Source organism: Spermophilus citellus (assembly GCF_964194105.1).
Source record: "Spermophilus citellus genome assembly, chromosome: 11".
Lineage (NCBI taxonomy): Eukaryota > Metazoa > Chordata > Mammalia > Rodentia > Sciuridae > Spermophilus > Spermophilus citellus.
In genome coordinates this window covers 125,846,358-125,867,120 of record NC_138192.1, presented here as the reverse complement: position 1 = coordinate 125,867,120, position 20,763 = coordinate 125,846,358, and the positions used below count along the sequence as shown (strand labels likewise).

The 20,763-nt window shown below is 42.4% G+C and overlaps 2 protein-coding genes and 1 pseudogene across 4 annotated transcripts in view; 1 reads left to right on the top strand and 2 right to left on the bottom strand.

Annotated features, from left to right (window-relative positions):
* Positions 1-221: 221 nt before the first annotated feature.
* The window catches only part of LOC308631065 (uncharacterized protein), a gene marked incomplete at both ends in the record, with an annotated part of 102,327 nt that continues 81,785 nt past the window's right edge, over positions 222-20,763 (bottom strand). Inside the window, one exon of one of the 2 annotated variants that reach the window (XM_081261966.1) lies at positions 222-559. In XM_081261966.1, coding sequence (XP_081118092.1) covers positions 222-559 — 338 coding nt within the window. The remainder of the gene's footprint in view (positions 560-20,763) is intronic. The other variant, XM_081261967.1, reaches the window with a different exon arrangement.
* LOC308631067 (uncharacterized protein) lies at positions 11,808-12,107 on the bottom strand (the record flags this gene model as incomplete). The annotated part of the gene is made up of 1 exon (XM_081261969.1): positions 11,808-12,107. The coding sequence occupies one exon, from the start codon at positions 12,105-12,107 to the stop codon at positions 11,808-11,810; it is 300 nt and encodes a 99-aa protein (XP_081118095.1).
* Positions 15,295-20,763, top strand: part of LOC308631066 — an 89,726-nt pseudogene continuing 84,257 nt past the window's right edge. The window contains exon 1 of the transcript in view: positions 15,295-15,430. The product of the transcript in view is annotated as an uncharacterized misc_RNA (transcript). The remainder of the gene's footprint in view (positions 15,431-20,763) is intronic.

The window sequence follows — 20,763 nt, the reverse complement described above, 5'->3', positions numbered from 1 at the left end:
AAGGAAGGAAGGAAGGAAGGAAAGACTAAAACTATGGACTGTTAGAATCAAGGAGGATTGTGCTGGAATCCAGGTGCCATGGAGACAGCATGCAACAGAAAGAATGGGAAGGAAGAAAGCCTTAACAAGGGGAACAAGCAAACTCCCAGCAGCACCTGCAGACAGGTGGATTAATCAACAGAAAGGGTCCTGGCAGCACCTGCCCAGAGGCTTGTGGCCCCCTAGCAGCAGCACTGCTTCTGGCAACAACATTTCTGCTGGCAGCAGCCCTTCCCACAGCCACAGCCACAGGAGCCACAGCCACAGGAGCGGCAGCAGGTGCGGCGGCAGCAGCACACAGGGGTGCTGCAGCAGCCCCCACAGCAGCCACAGCAGCAGGGGCAGCAGTTGGAGCAGCAGCCGACTCGGTAGCATCTGCATGTGGTGCAGCTGCTGCAGCCACCACAGCCACCACAGCCACCACAGCCACCGCAGCCACCGCAGCCACCGCAGCCTCCACAGCCTCCACAGCCTCCACAGCCTCCACAGCCACAGCAACCCATGGTGTCAGTAGAGAGGACTCAGGTGCAGTGAGGAGAGGACTCGGGAGAGGAGAGGCAGGTCTGGTGCCTCCTTCTGCTGGGGAGCTGCTTATATACCAACTCCAACAATCTCAACCCTACATATGCAGCCAGTAGCTAGTTTCCTGTTGTTGTTTATCCCAGTCCCCATAAAAGACCTCATGAGGCCTCGTGCATCCTTCCTTGATGACTCTCACCATTGCTAGATTTAACTTTTCCTCATTTCTTAACTCTATATTTAGATTAGAACATATCTCCAAGACATTTGGATCCATGAGAACGTAAATGTATGTACGTTTTGTTCTGGAGCTTTGAATAGTACCTGGCACAATGTGAGTATTCAGTGGATATAATAAATGCCTAATATATTTTAAATAATTCTTTCTATAGCATGAGAGTCTGAATCTAATCCAGTAAAAGCTCTGTGTTTCCATTTATACTTCCTAATCATCACAGGTTAGACAGAACATTTTCTCCACATAAGAATTCCTCACACCCCAAAATTAGGACAATGTTCTTGAAAGAATTAGTAAAAAACCATAAACAAATGGTACGGAGTAGGCACTCCTAATTTCAAATCATATTTACATATTTACATATCACATTCTATCTCATCTTAAAACACAGATATTCTTTTTCTGACTGCCCGAGATCCTTCATTCAGCAGAACTGCTTGATTATTGAAAACCATATTAAAATAATTGTGTGATGTCAGATGCTAAAAATAAATTTTATGGGTCCTAAGTTATCTGCTGAGGGCAAGGCAACTATTTGCTGTTTTTCTGTTAAATAGTTGAGAAAACAAAAATTTAAAAAGTTCCATCTGGTGACTGGTCACTTCATACCTCTCTGACATGTACTGTAGCCGGGACTCGGTGTCAGCCTGTCCATGCACTGACGGATGCTCATCTGCAGTGCTTTGCTGACTCTACCTGCCAGGCTTCCATTTCCTGTCCCAGGTAGCCTGTGCATATAAGGACTGGCCCATAGGGGTATGCACTTGCTTTACCACCTTTGGAATTTAAGGACTACCCAATTCAGCTCCTACAGGCAACCCACTGAAGAAGCCTGAGGGTTTACTGTGGAAAACGCTCCATGGCTTTTCCTGGACTTACATGGCAGGTTCAGGATCATGGATGACCTGGCTTTACGGGGGCTCTGCTTCCCCCAGAATGTTGGTGTTCCTGGGTTTACCAGGGTATATGCTTCATAAGCTTACATTTTAAAAACTAGAGAAAGAAACCTTAAAATGACTCACTTGATATATTTCTCATCAACCAAGGGGTTGGAGGGATCCTTCTTGCTCTCCATTTCCAATGTCCAATGACCTGAGGAGTTTGACTGCATGCATGAGACACTCATGAAATGTCTACAGTGGCCCACGGCTGAGACTCAGTCAGCACTGGCAGGCACAAGGACTCCTTTTTCCTATATTTTGGCCACTGATTTCCTACATCTGAACCAAAAAAACAACACAATTTTTTCATTAATACCAGAAAAGTCAAAGACTTTATAATAAAGACTGTTGTGCAGTCTCTAAATAGCAACGTTATGTCGAATAAACTGAAGAAGTAAGTGAATAATAGATCTTGTGAGAGCCTTCCATGGAAACTGGGCTAAAAATGAAGGGGACAGGGGCAGCATATAAGGGTTTCCCCCAGCAGAAGGAGGCACCAGACCTGCCTCTCCTCTCCCAAGTCTTCTCCTCCCTGCACCTGAGTCCTCTCTGCTGACACCATGGGTTGCTGTGGCTGTGGAGGCTGCGGTGGCTGCGGTGGCTGCGGTGGCTGTGGTGGATGCAGCAGCTGCACCACATGCAGATGCTACTGAGTCGGCTGCTGCTCCAACTGCTGCCCCTGCTGCTGTGGCTGCTGTGGGGGCTGCTGCAGCACCCCTGTGTGCTGCTGCCGCCGCACCTGCTGCCACTCCTGTGGCTGTGGCTCCTGTGGCTGTGGGAAGGGCTGCTGCTAGCAGAAGTGTGGCTGCAAGAAGCAATGCTGCTGCTAGGTGGGTGGGTCTGCAGGAGCTGCTGGGAGTCCACTGCTTCTCATTGTTCAGAACCCTTCCCCTTCTGGCTGCTCCCTGCTATCTCCCCATCACCTGGGCTTTATGGCACATTTCTCCTTGACGTTCTCGCTCTGTAGCTTAAGAAGTCATTTTCATTTTTATAGTCTCAGGGATATCTTCTACAATGTCGTCCAGAAAAAAAGGTAGAAAACCTCCTGGCAATACTTCTGTGGGGACTATGGCACTTAGATGCTGCTCATTGGGCTGCCCTAGGGGAGTCTGTAGTTGTGGATGGGGGAGGATTCTTCATTTTGGTCCTGTCTGCTATTTCCAGACCCACCAGCCCTGCTGTGAGGGACTGATCTCTTCTAGTTCTGTCTTTGAATCTTGGTTTTGTGTGATCCTTCCCAATTGAAGAGTGTCAAAACCAGTATGAGCAGTTACATTCAAAGATACAAGTGCCTCTCTGCACCTGAACACCAACCCTATGGGGTCTAGACCAATGGGATCTAGATTCTCAATATTTTGCTCCTAGAATATGTTTATGGCTTCTGTATACCAACATCCACCTTTCCTGACTGTGAGTACAGTGGATTCCTGATTTCTCTTTTGCTGCATTGTATTTCCACAATCTTTCAATGTCTAATAAATGATTCTAAATTGACCTTAAAATATTGATTCACAAAAGTCTCTTATTTGGTAACTACTTCTGAGAAAGGATAGAGGTCCAGTATTGAGTAGAGAGGAAATAATTTTTTGTATCACATGAATTTATTGTGAATTTGAAATACTTTTGTAATGGCAGATCCACATCAATCAATATTTGCCAGGCATGGAGGCACACACGTGTAATCCCAAAGGCTGAGGAGGTTGAGGCAGGAGGATTGCAAATTCAAAGCCAGCCTCAGCTATTTAGTAAGGCCCTAAGCAACTTAGCAAAATCCTGTCTTAAAATAAAAAATAAAAGAGACTGAGGATGTGGCTCAGTAGTTAAGCATCCCTGGATTCAAGTCCTGGTACCAAAAAAAGAAAGAAAAATTATCATTAAATTGTTAATGTTTCATCTGTTTTGCATCTATATTGAGATATAAAATATTTCTTTTTTTCAAAAAAGGTAAATTAACTTATAATAATACCCATGTGTACATGTGGAGGTGTAAACACACTCAAACACACACATACACACACAAATGACAAAATCCACCTTGGGCATCAGAATTTTTGCCCTTGTTATTCATGCATATTCCTTCATAGGAAAAAATAATCTAATAAAAATATGGAGTTTCCATATAATTTAAATTCAACTTGGGAAAGGTATCTTTTTGACAAAGGGAATTCTGTAATTGAATTTAAAATTTAGTCACAAAAGATGGATTCCCCCAGATTTTTAGCCAAGTCCAATCTAAATATTCTCTATAACAGAACACAACCCTGCTCCTGACTTAGAATTTCATTTTCACATTCGATGTAAATACATCAGCCTTTGGAGCTCTGAAGCTTTCACGTGAGCTCTGCCATCCCTTTGGCAACAATAAGTGTTGGAGGGAACTGTCATTGACAACACCACAGCAATCCTGCACTAAAAGGACATGGCTATAGAGAGCTGGTCCTTCACATGTCCTTTATTTTTTCATGTATTATTAAAATGTTAGGTTTTTTCTTTTTATTAATTTATTTATTTTAATTAGGTATGTATGACAGCAGAATGCATTTTGATTCATTGAACACAATTGCAGCGCTACTTTCCATTTCTCTGGTTGTACATGATGCAGCGTCTTACCATATGTGCAGTCATACACATACCCAGGGTAATGATGTCCATCTCAGTCCATCATCTTTCCTGCCCCTAGGCACCCTTTCTTCACATGTCTCGTGAACAATTTCTTTCTCAGTCCCCACCACTTGATTTTTTGGAAATGGATCACAAACTGTCAACAAGGTCCCGGAAAAATCGTCAGTGCCCTCTCTACCTTTTTGGTAAGAATGCTAAATGAGAGATTCCCTAGGACAGCAATTTGTTCATCTGTACATTTAAGAGGAAAAGCACATGACTTTCATTTCAGAACTTTTGCATCCTGGACAAAGGCATTATTTCTTATTCATTGAAGTGTACAGAATAAAAGACTAGGGAAATCCTAAATGGCTGTTACTAGAGCCAGATTAAATGGGCATCACAGCCATACAAGGGATTATCGCACAGTTGTCAGAAAGAGTGAGCCAGATCTCTAAGAAAGAAGAAACAGTGTGAGATGGAAGAAAGAAGTGGAGTGTGTGTGATATCATTTGTGTAAATAGAAATTTATCCAAAAACATCATGACACATACTCAAATGAAAGCTTTACCCAGTGAGGTGCATGTGAGATGATGAGTGGGGGCAAAGAAGGGGTTCAGGAAGACTTCAGGAAGAATGGAGCGCTTGCCTCATGGGAAGCCCACCGGTATCAGAGGCCATGAACATCCTGTGCACTTTTGTGTTGTCACTAGGTCACTCTGAGAAACAAGAGCTACTCACCAGGGAGGGTAGTGCTCCGGGGTGACCTCTGGGGGTCTCTTGAAGCACACACAACAGCTGAGGGGATCCAGACAAAAACAGCAGCAGTGGCAGCAATGGGGGCTGCCTTCACCGTGGGGAGGGGTACACATTCCTGACCTTCTAATAGCCAAAGACCTCAGTGTTTCACCATCTCCATCCTTTGAAAGTAAAGCCACACGGGGGGAAGTAAGGGGATTCTTGTTTTTCAAGTTGGCTCAATCAAAAGATTTTGTTAAATGGATTAGGTTTTATCCTAATCTTATTCTTTGCAGGTTTTCAAATTCTTATAGATTTTGTCCAAAAGATCCTCTTAGGTCAGGGAGTTAGACCACACCTAGACTCCCAAGAAAACTATACAGTTGAGAGAGACTCATCCCAAAACACACTCACAAGCAGATGTGAGGGCTGTTCCAGAAGGTTGTGGATACTAAGGGCCCTCCCGCACCCTGGAGGTGGCGCTGCACCTGAACACCAACCCCTACCTTGCTCCCAAGCCACCTGTTGTTACCTACGGAAACTGACCTGGCATACAGGACGGGAAAAATGGGGAAGACAAAAAGCTTTTCCCATCTTTCTTTAAAAGTTTTTTTTTTCCATGAATTTAACATAGCAAGTTCATTATAAACAATTTTAAAGTGTTTTCTTTATGGAAATTAAAAAAGGAGAAAATGAACATGTCTGTGACCACCTGAACCATTTTATCATCTAGCCTTCCATCACTTCCCTACGCTTTATTTTTACCCAATATTTTTAGTTTGTAGCATCTCAAAAGCACATCAAAGTCCAAAGAACATTACATTCACATCAGGTATGCCATTTAGTTCAGCTCATCAGTGGGAACATTCTGCCATATATTTATTGTTCTCTCTCCCACTTGAGAGTAAGTTACAGAAATGACATTCACTCCTAAAAGTTTTTGTATATATCTCCCAAGGATACTATCCTATATAGAATCACAAAACAAGGATCAGATTCAAGAAATTTAAGTGACACTCTCTACTATGTAATATGCAATTGACCTGAAATTTCCCCAATTATCCCAAGAATGTCCTATAATTTACATCTGTATTTGTAATAAAGTTTCACCCTGGATCCATTCAAAGAGGTATTTTTAGTCAGCTTTAATCTAGAATGGTCCTCCAACATTTTATTTTTTGCCCCTGTGACTTTTGTTTTGGAAAATAATTCTTGATGTGGATATTATGGTTGTTTCCTCGTGATCAGATTCCACTTTAACGTTTTTTTGTGGGAATGTGATGCAGTTGGTGTATTTTTCTCAGTGGATCACATCAAGAAGTGTGTAGTGTCAGTTTATTCCATTACTGGGGATGTTCAATCTGACCACCCAACTAGCATGATGTCCACCAGATTCCTCCATTGCTAATACACTCTTTCCCCTTTAATTTATATGGCACTATTTCTTGTGCATTTATATAATAAAATTAAAAGCATTATGAATGTATAGTTTTGTGACCCGATTTTTAACCTAATGTTTAATCATGGATAAATACCCTTGTTGTTAAATATTTACATTTTAGAAACTTTTAAATGACCACATGTACTAATCTGTTTTCTATTTCTAATAATAACATCACAGACTGGGTAAGCCTTAACAAAAATAACTTTATTTTGGTTTATGGTTCTGGAGGTGCAAGGTCAAGGGCTGCATCTAGTGATGGCTTTCTTGCTGGCCGAGTTCCCCAGGTGGTGAGAAGCATCACTTGGGAAGAGACAGAAAGCACACCTGTGTGTCTGCATGTCTGGCCTCTCTCTCTCTCTTTTTAGAAAGCTAGCAGAATTTAATTGTGGTCATTAAATAATAACCTTATCTAATCCTAGTCACTTCCCATAGTTGAATTAAGTTTCCATGCTCCAAGTACCTCACAATGGAGATTAAAGTCCAGCATGAGTTTTGTATACAAGCCACAACATCACATAATAGACAGTTATGTGCATAATTTCTATAATCATTTCACATCCATCATTAAGTGTCCAAGCAATTATATATTTAGCTGACCACTTAGAAAAAAACTTGGATCCCAACCATAAAAATGAAATGACAAAAATATTTTTTTTCTTTTTTCCTGAATTTGAAATGATCATGGGCTCTGGCTGCAAAACTGGTATGGGGAGGTCCCAGAGTCTCTTAACCCAATGGTACCTTCTTACACAACTATAGCACAGTGTAAAATAGTGTTGTGTGAGTGTGGTGGTGATGGTGGTGTTTACGTAAAACCCATATATCATATCAAATTCCTATAAATTCTCCTGATATCCACTGTTTGTCCATCACTCAGGCTAATCTTTCAAGGGTGGAGCACAACTTTTCAGATCCCAGATTATAATTTTAGGACAATTTTTCTATTAAAGGTCCAAGGACAACAGATGACAATTTAAAATCATGACCAAACACAAGCTTTGGAAGCCTTGCAAGAGCTCAGACCTGGGTCCCACCTTCCCTCTACTATCCCTCCAGCCTAGAAGCACCTGCCACCTCCTCCCCCGCCCCCCCCACCTCAGGTTTCTTCACTCTCCTGGGAGTCCAGCCAGAAACCACAATTAAACTGCAATGAAAGGAAGAGAAACCCCCTCCGGCAGGGCCTCAACCTACACAGCGTTCCCAGGACCACAAAGTAACGGATAGACAGATTATCTGTTCCCTTCAGGGCCAACCTCCTCCTACCCATGTGGGTTTTCCTTTTGCCCAAGTTCATGGCTTAAGTCACTTTAGGACAAAATAGCCACCATGTTCAGTACCTCCTGACACTCAAACCCTGACCAAAAAGACACTGTTACCCCCTCGTATCTTATTTTCCTTTCACACCCTGTACTGGATGGGTCAGCACCCTTCATGGTTTGCACCCCTCTCCCACAGGTCCAAGCCACATCTGCTCGGCCCTGCAAGGATTCCTCAGGATGGTGCAGGCCCAGGTAGGCCCTTCTAGGGTCCATTCCCAGGGAACTGTTTATAATGATTCTTTTTCATGGAAGGCAGAAGATCTCCTTTCTAGGCCTGAACACTTGCCATCTCTCCCATTCACCTGCTGTCAAAGCCAAAGTCTGGAATGACCTAAACTAACATCTGCAAAATGCAACAGCTCTCCCACATCCCATACTTTCCTGATCCCTGCTCTACTGGCACCCTTATTCAATTGATTGAGTTGAACTGCCTTCTCATGTAGCCTTCCCACTTTCTAGAATGCTCTACAAAGTCCCAGATAACTGGAGCACCCACTCCCTCATCGCTCTGTAGTCTTTGCTCAGGTGTCATATTCCACCTGAGTCTTATGTAGATCACCCAGTTTTGCAATCTCACCCACCCTTCTTTCAGTTCCAATCCTTCCTATTCTTTTTTTTTTTTTTTTTTTTTTTTGCCTAAAACTTGCCTCATTTTAACAACATTTACTTTTCAGGAACACAAAAACTATGGACCATAATCTCTTTCTTTAATAAAATACTTTAAACCTAGCTTTCTTTATTCATTTTGCTGCTCATTTTAATTATGTCACAGTCCAGGACCTTGACAATACAGTCTAACAATAAGGCTTGTCACCACACAACCTATTCTCCTGTACCCTTACCCCAAAATAGCCCTTACCCTAAAGCCTGTGTTTGCCATGACTTTGCTTTTTTTTTTTTTTTTTTTTTTTTTTTTTTTTTTTTTTTTTTGTGCTGGGGATTGAACCCAGGGCCTTGTGCATGCGAGGCAAGCTCTCTACCGACTGAGCTATATCCCCAGCTCCTATGACTTTGTTTTTCTTTGGAAAAGAAAAACATCTAAACTCATTCCTTTCTGTGAATATACAATAATTTACTTGTGCACCTTTTCTCTAGACAATGGGAATTCCTATTTTTTCCAGAGTTTTGCTATTTTTGATAGTGTTGCTAGAAGCATCATTGTATGTGTCCACTGGAAACCAGGTGCAAGGATTTATACACAAAGTAGAATTCCTGAGTCTTGTGGAAATACATGAACTAAGTGAGCACAGAAAAAGCCTATTTTACTCAGTGTTTGTCATAGCAAAGAAGTTAGTTCACTGCTTATATTTTGGCAGAGATTCAAATGCATGCAGAGAAGTGGCAAAAAATTGCATAGTGGAAAAAGGAAAGGCCTCAGAGGTGCCTGGCTAGGGGCTGTTTGCAAGGGGAAGCCCTGGATGTGTTAACTGGGAATGAGACCTCCTCTAGGGTTGGTTAGAGGGTCTTATGTGACTTTCTCTGGTTGGTCCTAAGTTGGAGAAGAACTAGAGAAGCTGTCAGTAATTAATCAAGTCCTGGGCATTTAGGGCCAATTGTCATTTTTGGGATTGCTGGAGTGTTTATGAGACAGTAGTGACTTCCTGTAAGTCCCATGTCAACAGTAGGCTGGCTACTAGGATGGTTATGACAGATAATGAGTTGGTTTTCTGGGACAACTTCTGCAGACCATAGGTCAGGGTTCTATCAGGTCAGATGTTCTGACCTTTTTTGTTCATTGAAGTATTTTTGGTGCCTAGAACAGTGTGCAACACAATATAGGCACTCGATAAATATTTATCAAATGAGTGGACACAATGTATCTGTAAAGTATTATCCTTACTTCTAAGGATAATTTTTTTTATTTTACTATTATCCTTAGAAGTAAGGACTACCACTCACATCTAACCCCCTCCACTAGGACAGTCACAGTCACAGCCAGGGCTCACTTTTGCATATCCTCTGTGCCTACCAGTGTCAGACTTGAAGTTGGTGATTGACAGGTGTATGTTGAAACAAATTCATCCACTTTATATCAGTATAGGTTTTTGGATGCACATTAGTGCTGAGTCTGACAGGCAATAATAAGGAATAACATCCCTCAGTCTCACTATGTTTATCTGAAAACAGACATGGGCCTGGGAGGAAGTGCCCATTTTTCTTGAGCCTTGTGAAGACATCACCATAGGTTCTTCTTAGAAGCATCCTGGCATTGTTATTTTTAATTAATTAATTAACTTATCTATTTATTTATTTATTGGTACTAGGGATTGAATGGAAGGGTGTTCTACCACTAAGCTGCATCCCCAGCCCTTTTTATTTTTTATTTTGAGACAGGGGTCTTGCTAAATTTCTGAGGCTGGCCTCCAACTTGAATTCTCCTGCCTCAGCCTCCTGAGTAGGTGGGATCACAGACATGTACCACCACACCTGGCCTGACATTGATATTTGACCTGCACTTTAAGCTTGCCCCTGCACGGGCCTCTTCTGCAATTCTTTTCAATGTCATATTTCCAAAACATTGACTCGCTGAGGGTACTTCCACAAGTAGAATAGAAGAGACCTCTGTGGTTCAGGAACAAGAATCAGTGGGAGTAAATCACCTCCTAAGCCACTTTTTCCATCCCTCACTTTTGACAAAGTCAGGTACAAAATTTAAGGGATTGCTTATAGGAAAGGGCACTATGTTCAGAAGGTAGCTTGATGGACATTATACATTGCATTCTGTTTCACTTGCTGGGGACTCAAAGATGCACCCCTTGAGACCTTTTTATGTTCCTCTCATGGTGCTGCTATTGTAATCATTGTTGTGTTTGTGTTTGGTTTGATTTGGTTTGAGATGAGTTCTCACCATGTTACCCTGGCTGGTCTTCAGCTCCTGGACTCACCTCAGTCTCTCAAGCAGCTGGGATTGTAGGCATCTCTAATGTTCTCACTTATGGGATAATATAATCAAACAGATAAGTTGATTCAGTAATTCAAAATCATATGAATAAATTTACTCAACTATTGTATGACCATAACCTGCTAGAAAGATAGTTAACTAGTACTGGTGATGGAATTTTAAAAAAAACTGGTTAAACCATGATCAAGTTTTAATCTGTTAACAGAACCAAACTAAAATAACCAACACCTAAATTGATACATTGCTTTAGGTGTTGTATTTTATCTGGCTATAAACCCTGAGATTAAAATCTATTTGAAAACTTGAATTTAAGGGTGAAGGGAAACTGATGACATATGATATTCATTGATATCAGGTTCAGGATCTTTATTCTGACTTATATAAGAAAATAGTTGAAAACCCCTAATTGGTAGCAGGCATTTCACCCAGGAGCACTTAACCACTGAGCCCCAGCCCCAACTCTTTTATATTTTGTTTAGAGACAAGGTCTATCTAAGTTGCATAGGGCCTCGCTAAATTGCTGAGGGTGGCTTGAACTCACAATCCTCTGGCCTCAGCCTCCCTAGCCACTGGAATTACAGGGACAGATTATCCATAACTAACCTAAAACCATCTCAACCAAACACAAGAACTTGCCTTTCCTGGGTTTCATTGCACTTTTAATTAGGCACGGTAAAATAAGACAAAGGAGAAGAGAATGATGAATCTTTGATGCCAATTTCATGTGGTTTATTGGGGAAAGAATTTCGTTAGATTTACAGAAACAGAAAATAGTCACTGCAACATAGAACATAGAAGCTATAGAGAATGGGGAAAGAAATAGAAATAAATATCCCAACAGTTAAATTTCAACAAAGCATAGCATTAAAAATCATTAATCCATTTTTTTCTGGGCTTATACTCTGATTAGAGAAGGTATGTAGGGGTGTTTTCAGAGAGCCCAGGGGACGTTGGATGAAATACCTGCAGATGTTTTAAATCCGAGAGGACTGGCAGGACAAGAGGGAAATCTTACCACGTCACCTGCAGCACTATCCCTTCCGTTGCAACGGCCAGCTCAGGTCTCCTAGCAGCAGCACTGCTTCTGGCAGCAGCACTTCTGCTGGCAGCAGCCCTTCCCACAGCCGCAGGAGCGGCAGCAGGTGCGGCGGCAGCACACCCTGCGGGTGCAGCAGCCACAGCAGCCACAGCAGCCACAGCAGCCACAGCAGCCACCACAGCTACCACAGCTACCACAGCCACCACAGCTGCCGCAGCCACCACAGCTGCCACAGCCACAGCTACCACAGCCACCACAGCTACCACAGCTGCCGCAGCCTCCACAGCCTCCACAGCCTCCACAGCCTCCACAGCCACAGCAACCCATGTTGTCAGTAGAGAGGACTCAGGTGCAGAGAGGAGAGGACTCAGGAGAGGACAGGGAGGTCTGGAGCCTCCTTCTGCTGGGCGCCCTTAAGTACCAACTCTGGGAGAGGAGAGGACGGGCACATGACCACTTCCTTGTTGTTGCCAGGCTCGACTGTCACTAAAGAATCTCACGTGTGTATTTACTTCCCTTTGGAATGCCAGCTAGGTGTATTAGATTGCTCCTTTTGTTTATTTTTCTAAATGAAATGCCCTAAAAAATGCAGTAAGATCTTCTGGGAGCCATGGGGACGCTCAGGTGACCCACACAGTTCAACACACAATGTTTGACCTGTTGGTCTCACATTTGAACAATGTATAAAAATGATCAGAAAACTCTTGCTTTGCAATGCCCTAAAGTTTTCTTAGCAAAGGCTGGAGAAATGAAAGTCATCTCAGCCAAAACTGCAGACGCAGCCCTGAAACCCTAGCCAGAGCTTGTCCACTGAGGAAAGAAAGGTTTTACTTCCTCTCACACAGTTGCAAAGCACAGAACCCATGTCTTGAACACTGATTACTTGGAAAGCTCAAGTAAACCTTTGCAATGGGTCTATTTTTTTTCCTGGTAAATTCTTATTGCACTTAAAATAGATAAGCATTTTGTAATTAGAACTAAAACTAAATTTGGGTGCTCATAAAGTTTTATGAATTGATATCCAAGAGGAAAATCTATATGTCAACTGATAAAGCCTACAACGACAGATAGATTAAAAGAAGTAAAACCAAAGAGAGAGAGAGAGAGAGAGAGAGAGAGAGAGAGAGAATTTAAAGCAATCTCTAAGATAAAATTGTATTGAAAGGAATTTAATCATGGTAGACTATTTTAACTCTATCATGAGCAATATTTATAGCACAATGATCAAGTAGCCATCAGTATGGATTTTACTAAAAACAATGATACAGGTTTGTCAAAAGTGATAGAAGGGAATTAAATCTCCACTGGTTTTAACAGACACTAACGCTGGCCACCAAGAAAGAGGCACATAGGGGAAATAATAAGAAATGTAGAGGCAGCTGTCAAATGTAGAGGCAGAAGCAGCCAACAAAACCAAGATGTAGTGCAGCACAGTGGGCTAGACAGTAAGCAGGGAAGGGGACATGGAAGGAACTTAACAAGTTAATATATAAACACGTTTGAAACCAACTGACACGACCTCTTTTGCACAGCTTCCCCTGGTCTGATACATATGGCACCCCACCCCTCCCTAGTTCCTGCTCTCAATCAAAAGCCAATGGCACAAAAATTGTTCAGTTATGGAAGCTCTCAGCATGGGACTTGGTAGATGACAGGGGCTCGATGCATCCTTGTCAAGTAAATGAAAAAAAAATGTTTCCTTTTGGGTCAGTCTTAGGCAATTATATTGTTTTGAAATAATAGATGGGGAAATGCTTTGAAAACATTGATACTATAGGACTGGAGTTGAAGGTGAGCGGTACAGTGTTTTCCTAGCACATGTGAGACACTGGGTTCGATTCTCAGTACCACATACAATTAAATAAATAAAATAAAGTTCATCAACAACTGAAAACACTTTAAAGAAAAAAAAAAGATTGATACTACAGCAAAGTTTCTTGACCTTGGCACTACTGACATTTTGAGCCAGAATGTTGGAAAGAATCACCCTGGGATTGGAGTGTGTGTGTGTGTGTGTGTGTGTTGGTAGTATTGAGGATTGAACTCAGGGGTGCTCTCCACTGAGCTACATCTCCAATCTTTTTAATCTTTATTTTGAAATAGGATCTCACCAACTTCTCGTAATAGGGCTTTAACTTGAGATCTTTCTGCCTCAGCCACTGGGCTTTTTGGGATAACTGGTGTGTGCCACTGCACTGGCTAACCATTTTGCTGTATCTTTAGTCTTGCCTTTATTAGAAAGTTGGAGTCATAATTCAAGTCTAGAGTCTTTAAAAAGGTTATGTAATTCATGTGCTGTTTATATTTGTGTTGTCAGGCCTGAAATAATATGATAATAATCGCACATTTATCTTGACCACTACTTCACAAAGTCACAATAACTAAAGGAAACTTACTTCACGCCAGTGTTTTCCAGGAAGAGATGAATAAGCAGAGTACAGAGGACTTTCAGACAACACAACTACTCTATATAACACATATGATATGAATAAGTAGGGTTCTACATTTGTCCAAGCCCACAGAATGTACAATACCAAGAGGGAATCCTAGTGTGAATGACTGACTGTGAGGATATGTTAATATTCATCCACATTAACAACACACCTGTCTGGGACAGATGGTGACAGAGAGGAGGCCACTTGTACCAGGTACACAGGAGCTCCTTCTACTTCCCCTCGACTGTGCTACCGCCCTAAAACTGCCTTAAAAGCATAAAGTATTTTTTTAACTTAAAATGATTTCATCTCAATGAAAGAAACTGAGTCATAGACAGATGGTGGCTTTCTAAGAGACATGAAGCCAGCTGGTAGCAGGGGCTTTGGGATTCATCACCCACCACCCTATGAATACCTGAGGAAAAGGGGGGAATGCATGCTCATTTTAATATACATCATGACAAGGCCTCCAATTCCAGGCGATTCTTTCCAATCCTATATTCCTACCTTTTGAATTGTGACTGCAGGACAAACATCAACCTGAAAATAAATGAAAACAACTGACATTCTAGCATCAAAACCTCAGGACATGTGAGAAGAGGCTTTGGGGGCCTTTGTCACTCTGCAAGAGATGCCAGCTCCTCTTCCACTAGGCAGAGAGCCCTTGATAACAGAAAAGGATCCGCTAAACTGAGGTCTTCACTAGGGTGAGGCGTCCCACACGTGGGAAACAGGTGATGAGCTCTCATCAGATGCGACTCAGCGGGTCACACATGCCCTTGAAGACGTAGATTAGCGCAGGGCTAAATATTTTAGAAATCTTTTTCATTAGAAGCACAACTTGAGGAAGCAAGTGCTAAAATAAGCACTTGTGTAAGGGGAAGAGGGTTCCATGAGGACATACACTCAGGGTCTTGTGAAACTCTGTCAGGGAGGCTTCGGGAACAAGGAAGTGGCCACGTGCCACAAGGTACGCCCCAGAGGGGGTATTTAATGGCCCCTGAAGCAAAGAGCTCCAGACCTCCCTCTCCTCTCCTGAGTCTTCTCCTCTCTGCACCTGAGTCCTCTCTACTGACAACATGGGTTGCTGTGGCTGTGGAGGCTGTGGTGGCTGTGGTGGCTGCGGTAGCTGTGGCAGCTGTGGCGGCTGCAGTAGCTGTGGCAGCTGTGGCAGCTGTGGCAGCTGTGGTGGCTGTGGTGGCTGTGGTAGCTGTGGTAGCTGTGGTGGCTGCTGTGGCTGCTGTAACTGCTGTGGCTGCTGTGGCTGCGGTGGCTGCTGCACCCGCAGGGTGTGCTGCCGCCGCACCTGCTGCCGCTCCTGTGGCTGTGGGAAGGGCTGCTGCCAGCAGAAGTGCTGCTGCCAGAAGCAGTGCTGCTGCTAGGCAACCAGGGGCTCTGCCTCCAGACCGAGAGATGCCGGTTACTCCAAATGCTTGGTAAGACTCCCCTCCACCCCTCCTGTGGGCCTCCTCCCTGCGCTGTCTACTAGATGCACTGGAATCCCTCTTTCTGACCATCGTGCTCTGAGGTTTCAGGGTTGTTTCTTTCCCTTCACAGCGATGTCATGACTACTTCCATTTCTTCCTCTGGATCTTCTAGGACTTAGCATCTGATAACTATATTCTTTTTTCATCTTTGTAATTGCGTCTCCATTCAGAAGAAAAATTAAAATACTAGCATATGTTATCAACAATTATGGTAAAAGTATAGCCACTCATGTCAAAATGTATTTATAAGCTGGGTGCCATGGCACATGCCTGTGATCCTAGCTCCTACCAAGACTGAGGCAGGAGGATCTCAAGTTCCAGGCTGGCCTGGGCAACTGAGTGAGACCCTGGCTCACAATAAAAAAATGAAAAGCATTGGGATGTGGCTCAGAGGTAGAGTGCCCTGGGTCCAATCCCCAGTGTCAACACGCAAAAAAAAAAAAAAAGTATTTATATTATGAGTTTAACAAAAATATAATATATATATATGATAGCTAATATTTCACTTTCTTGAAAAAATTATGAATGTTAATAAACTTTTTGTTTTTTCATACTATACATTCACTAACTTCTTTCCTATTTCTATGTCTCTGTTAAAAAAAAAACTTTTTAAATAAATTTTTGCAAATTTTCTCCTTATCTGATTGTGTTTCTTGTCTGTTTGTGAGATGTGTTCCCTTTCATGGGCGAGGTTGATGGCACAATGGATAGTGGGTGACATTGGAAGACTTGGGAGAGGTTTCAGTTAGCGGATGCTTGGTCCCATAGTGTCCTAGAATGCACTTTACACTGAAGGTAAAAATTGAGAGTAGATACCCAACCTTTGGCCATCAGGGAAATTTCTGTCTCTCCTGGAGTTCTTGGGAGTGCCTGCAGCTGAGTTATGTCTGAAGCATTGGTTAGCATCTAGGAGGGAAACAGATAAATTAGAGTCAACTACACCATCAGCTTCCTAATGTCAGATTTTCTCTGCTTGGTCACCCTTTTTTACTCTTATACCAACTACTCAAATAGATTTTTGTGAGCACCAGCATAGCCACATTGCTGAGCACAGCCTCAAGAGCCATTTGATTCACCTGCTCGATAAGCTGACCATTCTCCCCATGGGGGGTGGTTCATGTGCCCCCCCATGACATCTGGTAAACTGACCACTCTCTCCTTCCCAAAGCACTTCCTCCCCTGACTTTCTTCTCTCCTTCCTAATAAAGTTCCTCACCTCACTGCTGTCCCTGTGCCCTTGTTTCTGTGCCTATTCAGTCTCCCCTGCAAGGTGAAGGAAGAACCCCCAAGTCTCAGACCCGAATCCTCTCATTCACCAGATCCACATTCTCACAGGATCTCCTATTTTTCTTTTCCACTGCCCTAAATACTTCCTAACATACCATAAAATTTATGAATTTGTGTTTACAATTGTTCCCTCTACTGCATCCTGCCCTCATCCAGAATGTGAATTCCTCAAGGCAGGTATTTTGAACTCTGTTCATGGATGGATCCAAGCATCTAGAACAGTTTGCAGCACAGAGCATTTACTGTATAAATAACAACTCTTCCTCCTCTCCTTCTCCCCCTCCCTTCTCCTTCTCCTTCTCCTTCTCCTTCTCCTTCTCCTTCTCCTTCTCCTTCTCCTTCTTCAGAATTAAACGCAGGGACACTTACCACTGAACTACATTCCTAGTCCTTTTAATTATTTTTATTATGAAACAGGGTTGTTGATTGTCTCACAAAGCTGCTAAGGCTAGTCTTGAACTTATGAACCTCCTGCCTCAGCCTCCGAAATTGCTGGGATTATAGGCATGCACCACCGTCCTGCTAATAAAGAACTTTTTAGTGAATGATTCTTTTAAAAACTATTTTTTATTATGGAAAATGCCAAACATACACAAAAGTGGAGATAGTACAATAAATTTCTCTAAGAACCACCATCCAAGTCAACAATTAGAAACATATGACCAATCTCTTGTCATTTATGACCCCACCCATGCCCTTCCCACCACTGGATCACATGGAATAAAATTTAGATCTCACCATCTTCTTATTTGCAAAGTGAACTTTATGTTGCTATGAATGAATTCCTTCTCATCTCTCTCTTAGACAGTGGCTATGAAAGAGAGAAACAGAAGTAAATTTCTCTAGATCCCACTTGAGATCATCTCTCTTGGAGAGGTCTGGGGGAAATCAGGGCATCTTCAGCTCTCACAAAGTTTCACAACGTTCTCTGGGAGAGTGCAGTAATTTGCAAAGACAACACATTGCACAACAAGTAGCTCATAATCTACGGACTTCTCATAAATCATCCGAGGGTGAGCACGGAAAATCCAAACCAGTGGAACAGGTATGCAAGACACCTGGAGGACTTTTCACCAATCTTACTTCTGCTAGTAAGCAGTTGAAATCCGTCAATGTCTATGGTTAGAGTGTTTTTAATTCCATCAACAGATAGATAAAAAGTTACTTAAAAAATTTCCATTTAACCAATAGCAACTTTATGTTCTAAAACAAACAAAAAAAAAACTTCGCTTAATATATGAGTTATTTGTATCAAAGACTCTCAAAGGGCCATCCCACCCCACTTCCTTTAAACACATACACGCCCATACACACTGATTAAAAACATTGGCTCTGGAGCCAGGATGTCCCAGCTAAGATCTAGGCTTCTCTACTTATTAGCTTTACTTCTTTCTTCTGTGCAAAAAAGGGTTCATAGCTAAATTCGGCCTAGGAACCTAAATTAGCATATGCAAAGTTGGGGCGTGGCCTCGGGTCAGGAGCTCCCTGGCGGCCCCGCCCCCGCCTTCCTTACCTCCTGGGTCCACCTAAGGCCGCCGGTGGTTGGTTGTTCGGGGCAAGTGAGCGACACCGCTTCTCCAGGTAGGAACATCTCTGGGTGAGTTAATTGGAGAAACTCCTGCGCCCCCAGGCGAAGCCCTCTCCCCTCTTTCTCAGTTTGGGGCTAACTGCAGCTGCGTTCTGCGGGACCTGCAGGCTGGCCAGCGCCTGCCGGTGCGGTCGCCCTTTGGGTTCTGCCGGCCCTGGGGCTGGGTCCCGCCCAGCCAAGTCTGGCTGGAACTCTCCCGTGCAACCGTCTGGAAAAGCAGATTAAATAGAACCACGACTCTGGTCAAAGTATCAGCAACTCCCAGGGTTACACCCTGTTTCACAGGTTTCAGCTGAAAAGAAATTTTAGCGCAAAATTCCAAATCCCAAACCGAAGATGGGGCAGAGGTCCTTTCTAGTGAGGAAAAGAAAGGCGAATGTGAGATTAAGAGAACATAGACTCAATCGAGAACTGCTTTGATTGAAACTAAAAGAAAACACAACCACGTCTTGCAGTAACACTCCTGGAAGAGATACTTGATCATCAATTAACATTTATGACATCTATTAATCAGGTCAGAGTCACCAGCTAAAAATATGCATGAAGGTTGGAGCCTATGACGCGCTTCAAGTTTGAAAATGATGAAGAAAATAATGGTTTTTAAAATTACTTTCGCAGAGGTGATTGGTTCTTACCCAATATTAGAACCCAGTATTTCCTGCTAAAGCAAAATGTGTTTCTTTATTAAGGAATTTGTTTTAAATAGACGAAAACATAACTAACATTCCAGATATATTTTTCTTCACACTGTCTTAGAAGTAGCTGAAATGGACAGAAATACCAATTTTGTTCAGTCATATTTAATAACAGAACAAGAAGTTGGGTAGGGGAAATGTAATTCAAGAATGTCCAATTACAAAATTACTGCAATTTAGCTTGGTGGTCTTAATTGGCTTTATTTTGTATTCTAGTGCAACACTTCACTGTAACATGAGGCAGAGAAAGAGTGAAGAAAGCACCAACAAAACCAAGAATCCATGGGTCAAGTTAAAGTCCTTTAGCAGGTGGGGACAAAGGCAAAAGAAGAGAAAAACAACTGATTAGCTAGCATCAGGTTATTTCAGGTTACTTCTTTTATGGAAGAATTAAAGCAGAAGGAACTTCGTTCTGATCAACAACTTACTTTCAGCTTGGAACTTGGGCTTGAGTGACTCCATTTTTACTTGTAGTCTCTCTATGAGACCCTAAGTTAGGGAGCTTCGCCTGAAACAGTGAACTCCTATATCTTTGATTTAACAAGTATAACTAGTCAAAGATGAATTTCTTGGCCTTAGCAGTGAAGGTAAAGTTATCTACTGTGTACCTTTCTGAGATTACTGTCCCTGGACTTTGCACAGAATTACCAATTCTGGTTGAATGTACACGGTGTGCCTGCATGAGAAGGAATGGGAAAGAGGGTTTATAGAGTATCTATTATTTGCTAAGAACCTGATTGAGCACTTCCCAATACTGTCTTGTGATGGAGGTATAAACACCTGCATTTTAAAAGGAGGCTTGGAAAGGTTATTTACATGCCATAAGCAAGGGTGGAACCCAGAGGAAAGGTGAGTGTCAGACCCCAAAGTCAGGCTCTTTCCACTGAACCACACTGCCCACTGCAAACCCAAACCTGGACGCAGGCTGGAGTTCAAAGTTGGTTGGGAAGATTTGCAGTGAGGTATTAAAATGTTAAAGCTGATTTAATAATTTAACAACTAGTAGCAACTAATTTCAATTCAGAGGAATAAATAGGAGTCTATTTGGGTAAGCTGGAAACGTGATGAAAATCTTAAAAGATAATATTTTTTAAAAGGTAAAGTCATGACTCCTTTGCCAGTATAAAAATAAACATGTGTTAAAGGCTCATTAGTGAGGAAACAAGTAAGGTTGTTACAGCCAGATGGAAGGAGAATCCAAATGATGGATACAGTTTTAGAACAGGAATATTGAATATATGTAATGCAATATAGATTGGTAATATTGACACTGATATTCCATGGGCCATGGCAAAGAATGTTGTCCCTTTATTGGATAAAATGTATTTGCATGTCTATAAACAAGCATTATTTCACTCTGCTCTCAGTTATTACAGTTACAGAGCTGCAAAATAGCTTAAGCATCCCATGGTTTCTCCTTGAAGCAAAAATTCTTCCCACTCCATGCCTTTGACCAAAGGCCCACACTGCATTTCCATATCTAGGTTTGAT